The sequence below is a fragment of the Toxorhynchites rutilus genome, chromosome 2 (genome assembly GCF_029784135.1).
Source record: "Toxorhynchites rutilus septentrionalis strain SRP chromosome 2, ASM2978413v1, whole genome shotgun sequence".
Taxonomy (NCBI): Eukaryota; Metazoa; Arthropoda; class Insecta; order Diptera; family Culicidae; genus Toxorhynchites; species Toxorhynchites rutilus.
The window spans coordinates 54779512-54787474 of NC_073745.1; the positions used below are offsets into that span (position 1 = coordinate 54779512).

The 7963-nt window shown below is 40.7% G+C and overlaps 1 protein-coding gene across 2 annotated transcripts; it reads right to left on the reverse strand.

Annotated features, from left to right (window-relative positions):
- Positions 1 to 1106: 1106 nt before the first annotated feature.
- On the reverse strand, positions 1107 to 7421 carry LOC129770210 (uncharacterized). Of its 2 annotated transcripts, none has more exons than XM_055772905.1 (2): positions 7109 to 7377; positions 1107 to 2790 (listed from the first exon to the last, which is right to left on the reverse strand). In XM_055772905.1, the coding sequence occupies exons 1-2, from the start codon at positions 7123 to 7125 to the stop codon at positions 1539 to 1541; spliced, it is 1269 nt and encodes a 422-aa protein (XP_055628880.1). In that variant the 5' UTR covers positions 7126 to 7377; the 3' UTR covers positions 1107 to 1538. The 2 variants fall into 2 exon arrangements, 1 of the variants encoding a protein (XP_055628880.1); XR_008742053.1 differs by lacking the exon at positions 1107 to 2790 and adding an exon at positions 3113 to 3965 and having other exon boundaries at positions 7109 to 7421.
- Positions 7422 to 7963: the final 542 nt, after the last annotated feature.

A 7963-nucleotide genomic window follows, 5' to 3' on the forward strand; every position in this document is an offset into this window, starting at 1 on the left:
TCCATGTCAACATGACCTTCTGCCATTACGGCAGATATAAAATAATATAATTCTTATTTTTTTTGTATTTCTAAACCTAATATATATTATACCTAAATCGCACACCAATGCGAATGAAATGAAGCGATGTCTCAATCGAACCGCGTGGCAATCGCTCGGCACAGATGCAACGGTATATCGCACCACAACACGATGATGGAATCGATGACGATGCTAAAGCACACACAGCGATGATACGGCACACGCACCGCGTCCGCCGTGGAGGACTTCTTCCTCACGCTGGTAGTGATTGCTGCTCTCCTCACTCGCGCAATAAAGAGAACCCCGTTAGGGCGAAATAACTTCACCAGCTACGAACTGATAACGGTATAATCTCCACTTTATAATAGACGCGAACAAATTTGCGACCGATGTCTTCGGACTGCGCGAGCTGAATGAAACATAGTACCTAGCGGTTAACAAAAAAATGTCAAAAATCAAAAATCAATGTGAATTTCGTGAACCCGAGTCCGGAATGAAAAGCACATTCAGAAAATCATTTAGAATCCGGACGGTCAAAAGTTGACGATTAAATTTCTCATTGAAGAAGTTGCATAAAGATATATTAGAAGCCTTAGTATGGAGTTTTGAGTGTGGAGCAAAGATTTTCGATCCGGGAAATCGCAAAACTCTTAACCCCCTTCCTGTTGACCGATTGATCTGAAATTTGGAACACACCTTTATCTCTGCAGTCATTATAAAACTGCGTATTTCATGATCTTGAAAATCCAAAATGGCGGCCGCTACAAAATGGCAGATTTCATATTTTCTCTTAACCCCATCAATATGGGTATCAAACGAAAGGGCTTGACTAATAGAACACAGTTATTTATGGAAATTCAAATCCAAAATAGCTGCCAGCACAAAATGGCGCCGTATATATATATTTTTTCTAAACCTTATCAATATTGGTATCAAATGAAAGTACTTGACTAGTAAAATACAATTATTGATGAAAAATGTAAATCCATATTGATGGGGTTTAGAGAAAATATGTAATCCGCCATGTTGTAGCGGATGTCATCTTGGATTTACATACTTATGGGAATCGTGATATGCAAACACTTTTAAAAACTAACTACTTTCAACAATTTATTCACTTATCACTAATCACACGGCACCACCGGTGCTCCACAAGAACTGCACAGCGAAAAAGAGGGCGAGCCATGCGCTCGCGGCCCTCTTATGACTGCATACTGCTGACGCTGCACGCTCCACGTTGTCGACCGTAGGTTGGCGGACCCGAGTGGCGTGATGTACCAAACGGTTCCGTAACGGCTTCCCCCTTAGCTGAAAGACGTCCTCGGCTTTCGTCTACTGCTGAAGTATCAGCGGTACCTCTCTGGACTCGGGATGGGCCTCGGTTGATGCGATGGTATCCTGTTCGATGACTTCTGGTTTGCTGTTGGTAAGGAGTGTCTTCCAGGCGGCGAATTTCAAAACGATGATTATGGATGAACCCAGTATGCAGATTAGTAAAGTTGATGAGATTACGGATGCTATCCATCCCAGGAAATGAAGTTTCCAATGGAGGTTTTCGGCTTCAATCCCGTGGTAGGTATGAACGGCTGTATCTCCATGTTTGTGTTGACATATTCCTCGTCATCCAATTTCAGTGTACAGTTTGAGTATTGGATTAGGAACGACCCCTGTAGAGTGCGTTGGGTGACTGAACAGTTTGACGAAAGTGTTACATTGATTGCATTGACGACTATATTGCCATCATTGATTTTCCGAATAGTTTTGTTTCCGTAGGTGCGTTCTATGGGACACTCTGCTGTATTTCCGGAGACCAATTGTTGCATACAACCCGTCAAAGGTTCTAGATCCGTTGAGGAACATATAAACATGGCGTTGGCTTTGGAACAAGCGCTTTTTAACATGAATGATTTCTGTCCTTTCAAATAAAACTGTGTTTGTAGGTGGACTCTGTGGTGATCTACAATGACTGGTTCAATGAAGTTGAGGGTGTACTGTACATTTTTGATCCTGGGTATCTTCAGTATGTACATGAAAATTTCGTTGTTTAATACTGCGTAGGCATTGGCAGTACTAAGTATGCTATCGACCGAGTTAAGCCCGAAACCGTCATTAATGAGGGAATGATGAATGGTTTCCAATTCGTCGAGGTGAATGATGCGGCTGCTTGGGATACTCCGTCTCGCTAGTGTGATCGCCTCTTCGATTATGTCTAAGTAGTATAATAGCTCATCAATTTTGAATATTAATTCTAATACATCAAAGCCCTCTAAGGAATGTATTACATTTTCCTCATTTTCCAGTATGACGTTAATTGCTTTTGTAATGTTGCTCATTCGTGAATCGAAAGCACTATTGATTCTTATTTGCTTGTTATTCTCGCTAATTAATGAATTTAATGACGAATTTATAATCTTAAGGTCGTCTGCATCAGGGCTTCCCGATACGTATTTCCAGGCCTTTCCGAGAGATTCCCATCGTTTTCTCCTACGTAGTGGTTTTATTCGGTTGTAACTCAAGTTTATTTTGTCTAATTTTGCTTTAACTATTGACTTAAAAGGCGTTTGATTCGACAATCTCTCCATAGAAACGGCGTTAAAGCTTTCTACAATTGTTCCAATTGAGGTCAAGTTTATGGGGTGCACAATTCGCAGAGAACTAGTGCTTATTTTAGCGGGTCCTAACGGAACTATAATGATCGGACTCTGATCCAGGGTATGAATTCTCAAGTCTGAAGTGGCCATCCCTACCAGCGTAAGGAGCCACAGTATTCTGCAAGAAAATATAAAGTGTTGTTTTAGTTAGCTCTTTTCATATCTAATTTGTGAATTTTGATAGCCTTTTCATCTGTTACAGTTTTGCTGGTTTGACTTTGGATTTTAATTGGCCTAAATCTATTGGTGTAAGGGGTCGGCTTTCCTTTCCCTTTAACTAAAGCTTCACTGATGGTGAGGTTTTCATATTCTTTATTGTTTTGACTTTCATTATTCTGATTGTGTGTCCTCGCTTCTAACGCAATATTTTCCCTGGCAGTTTTTTGGCAGTTATTTTTGCTTTCTGTGTATTTATATCCTCCGGGTTGAACGAATGAGAATTTCCAAAAATTATATCCCTAGGTCTTAATTTCGTAGTTGAATGTTTGGTATCGTTATATAGGGCAGTTACTATGGAGAGCCCTTCGTATAAGGTTAGTTCTTCAAGTTTTCTCCTGTTTGACATGTACATTTCTAAAAGCGTGTTGTGGTATCTCTCGACAATGCCATTGCTGTTACTAGTACTGGCAAAGTGTATATCAATATTTTGATTTTGGAGAAAGGTTTTGAATTTTGAGCTTCTGAAAGATGTGGCTTGATCACATGTTATAGTTTTTGGTAGGCCGAAAATTTTAAAGTATTTTGTAATTACTTCGATCAGCTCATCCGCCGTTTCATTCTGGATTTTGAAAATTTGGGCAAATTTGGAAAATGCGTCAACAAGGGTAAGGAATTTTTCACCCTCCTTGACGTATACGTCAATGAAAATGTTCTCTAATGGTTTGTCGTATGCTCTTCGAGTTATTGGAATTTTGAAGGGACGTCGTTCGTATTTCGCGAACTTGCAGTCCTCACAATTTTTTGCGAATGATTTGATCTTCGTAATCATATCGGGGAAGAAAACTGACTGACGAATCTCCTCGTATGTGAGCTTCCAACTTCTGTGGTTAAAATTATGGCTCTTACGAATAAATTCCTCTTGATCAGTTTTAGAAATAAGATCAGGGAGTTTTAGATTGCAAAATTGTACTTTCATGCCTTTGAATTGATCTTTCATTATTTTAGAACACAATTGTGCAATCTCTAGGGGAGCGAATATACCATTGGATATGGTCGGGGAAAGATAACTTTTAAGAATGTTTCGGATTTCATCTTCGGAATATTCTCCACGGTTGAAAGTATGCCTGCTGTAACCTGAAAATATAGAATAAAATATGTGAGCCGATTTTCTAGGATCGTTTGACACATTAATTATCAGCTGATTCCTAAACTTGTTAATTATTTCTGGTCCATATATCGGGTCATTTTCATAAAGCTCGTTTTGCAAAACGGTTTGAATATTTAGTTCAGATTCGTCAGCTCGTGGTATCCGGGATAAACCATCGGCCACTACATTTTGTTTTCCTTTTTTGTAAACCAACTGGAAATCGAATTGCTCCAGGTATAGCCGTTGGCGAGTCACTCGTCCTGTAGCATCTGTTAACTTGATTTCCTTAGTAAGAGGCTCATGATCTGTGTATATGGTAAACTGCCTACCATACAGATATGGCCGGAACTTTTTAGCTGCAAAATAGATAGCTAACAGTTCCTTGGCGGTGGCAGAATATTTCTCTTCCGCCTTTGTCAATGTTCTTGATAGATAGGCAATGGGTTTTTCACCTCCATTCACTATCTGTGTGAGGACCGCCCCGATCGCAAAGTTTGACGCGTCCGTAGTCAAAACGAACGGCTCGTCAAAATTGGGGTAGTGCAATAAGAGATCCGAACTCATTATATTTTTCAATTCAGTAAAGGCTTTTTCATATTCCGGAGTAATTTCTATGGATTTGGTTTTTCCACGAAGCACACTTGTCATCGGCTTTGCGATTTTAGCAAAGTCGGGAATGAATCTTCTATAGTATGAAATTGTTCCAAGGAAGGATTTTAGTTCCTTCGGGGTTTTCGGAAGAGGCCAGTTTTTCACTGCTTCAACCTTCTTGAGATTAGGTTTAACCCCTTCCGTAGTAACCACGTGACCGAGGAATTCAACTTCTTTACGAAGGAATTCCGACTTGTCACACTGAACTCTAGAGTTTGCTTCCTTTAGAGTTTTTAAAACCTTTTGAATGTCTTTCATGTGCTCTTCCAAAGAGCTGGAAAAATTATGATGTCGTCCATATAGACGAAACATCTAATACCTAAATGTTTCCGTAATACCGAATCCATCAGGCGTTGGAATGTTGCGGGCGCATTCTTCAATCCGAACGGCATCCGCACAAATTCGTTTTTCCCATGATCGACGTTAAACGCCGTTTTTGGGATGTCAGCTGGGTCTACCTCTATTTGGTGGAACCCGCTGGCCAGGTCGAGCACAGAGAAATACTGCGCATTTCCTAGACGATCCAAAATTTCGCTGATTTCCGGTATTGGATACCGATCAGACGGTGTGATTTTATTTAATTTTCTGTAATCTACCACTATGCGGTACTTTTTCGCACCTGAGTTGTCGACCTTCTTAGGTACGACCCAAATAGGAGAAGTCCAGGCAGATGAAGACTCTCTAATAATGCCTGTATCCAACATCTTTTGGATTTGTTCACTCACTATTTCTCTTAGATGGTACGGATATTTATATGTCTTTTGGTGTATTGGCTTGTTATCGGTGGTCTCTATTCTATGCTTTACTTGATGTGTAAAGGCAAGTTTTTGACCTTCCTGGAAGAAGATGCTTTTGAATGGCTGTAAGGTCTTTGCAAGAAGTTTGACCTCCTCTTTATTTAGATGATCCGCAGGGAAATTCAAATTCTCTTTTGGATTATCGGTTTTTATAAGAAAGTCTTTATTTTCGAATGGTTTCGACAATATAGGCTTCGGTAGGCCTTTTGAATGTAAATGAACCATCGCACTATTATTTTTGCAGTAATGTTAAGCTCATCTTCGATTAGAAACGTTCCATCTTGTAAAGTTGGAATTTTCATGAAAGTTTCGAAATTTTCGTGAAAATTCATGGAAGAAGGGAAATACCGGTAAAATTGGTACGTAGATTTCCCAATAATCAACTCGTGTTTATCTGTATTGATCACGGCTTTCAAGGCTGCTAAGTTTTCGTACCCTATGAGCCCGTCAAAAAAATTATGAAATTTAAACACATGAAATGGTAGTGCTCTGTTGACATCTTTCGGAAAAAGATTCGCGTGCACCACTTTATCCAAAATAAATTTTCCATTTTTGTTCGTGACGATGGCTGGCTGATCAGTCACTTTTGCGTTTGCCACATGTTCTGGATTCATATACGATTTGTTCGCACCTGTGTCTATCAAGAATTTTAAGATTCCCTTGTTAGATCGGTAGCGAATGTAAGGAATGAAATTGTTCAAGTTATTGTCTGGTCTTCCTCTCCTCTGTGAAAATTTACTTCGCGTGTATTTTGCACTTCGCACTCGGTCGCGTTATTGTCATCATCGTCATCATCATCATCACTATCCACGTCAACCTCGTTGGTGTTATGTTCCACGCGCGGTTTAAATTGCTGAATCGGTCGTTTGAATGCAGTTTTTGCGTTCGTTTCTTTGGCATATGCTCTGTAAGAGCTGTTGCTGTTGTTGTTATTATTATAGCCTCCAGAACCACTGCTACTAGGGTTACTGTGCTGTTTGAAAATTTGTTTTGCGGGTTTCGTTCTACTTTCCGCGTTTTGATTAGTGCATACAGTCTGGTATGCCTCTTCTAAAGATTTTGGTTTCGATTGCCTGATAATGGAGGCCAGGGGTTCTCCGATGTTGTCCAAATATCGTGTGATTGTTATCACATCAACTACCTCTCGAGCCGATAACGGGTTCGAGGATAGATTGGCTTTTAGCCTAGTGTTAATTTCTTTGATTTCATTAAAGAATCTCAAATGATTCTTATCTCCTTTCTTCAAATGGAACATCGCCGACAAATTAGTGGCGAAGTCTTTCTGGTCCCCATATTGTTCGATGAGAACCGATTTGATACCGTGAATGGTATCGGGATCACCATTTGCGCATAATATCACGCGAGCGTCCCCTTTGATTTTATTTTTTATTGCCCGCAAATATATCGAGCTAAGCGAGTCGGGTTGCCCGTTCTCGCCTTTTATTTTAAACATTTCGTAAAGCTCGTTGACTTCCTTGAGCCAACTTGCCAATTCCTTTTTATTTCCGGAAAATTCCGACATATTTTTAATAGGGTCGGGGATGGCATATTTGTTGCCCTCCCTGGCCACTACCAATGCTCGGAGCTGTTCAAGCTCTGTTTTGAGTGCTTCAAGTTCACTGGCTCTTGTTTCCGGCATGATTGATAATAGAGTTTTAGATGTTGAGAAGTAATTCACTTACGGTTGTGTTTGCAGCATCCGGGTGATCCTTCGACGGCTGGTTACTCGTGCGGCGGGATCTTCCACTATTTTAACACCTCACGATCCCACTTCTGACACCACTTATGGGAATCGTGATATGCAAACACTTTTAAAAACTAACTACTTTCAACAATTTATTCACTTATCACTAATCACACGGCACCACCGGTGCTCCACAAGAACTGCACAGCGAAAAAGAGGGCGAGCCATGCGCTCGCGGCCCTCTTATGACTGCATACTGCTGACGCTGCACGCTCCACGTTGTCGACCGTAGGTTGGCGGACCCGAGTGGCGTGATGTACCAAACGGTTCCGTAACGCATTTTTCATAAATAACTGTATTCTACTAATAAAGTCCTTTCATTTGATACCTATTGCATTGCCCGAAAGGGGTATGGAAAATCCCCTGACCAACACAAGCTTAGGACACAATAGAGCCTACAAAACAATACCTCTTGTACCCGGCTTGATCAAGTCAAATCGCGTCTGATTTATACCTTTGTATTTAATTTCAATACCGGCTAATAAAATGTTCAGTATTCCTCAAACCTTCACGGTGTACACACCGTATCGGAATTTGCTCTTTGGAGGATTTCCTCATTTATTATCAAATTCCCTTGGTTCTTATCATCAATCCGGGCCTTCTCGAATCCACTGGTGGAAATAACCAACAGTATTCCCCTTTGGACACCGATTAGGTCTCAGCAGAAGCCAGATCGGCTTCAAGGAAGGTCCATACATACAGTCCACTCAAACCCAGCTGCAGCAGTCACTCTACAAATGAAGTCATTTTGTTAGGGTGAACGGTCATCGACGGGGCAGTTCATCGAAGTCTG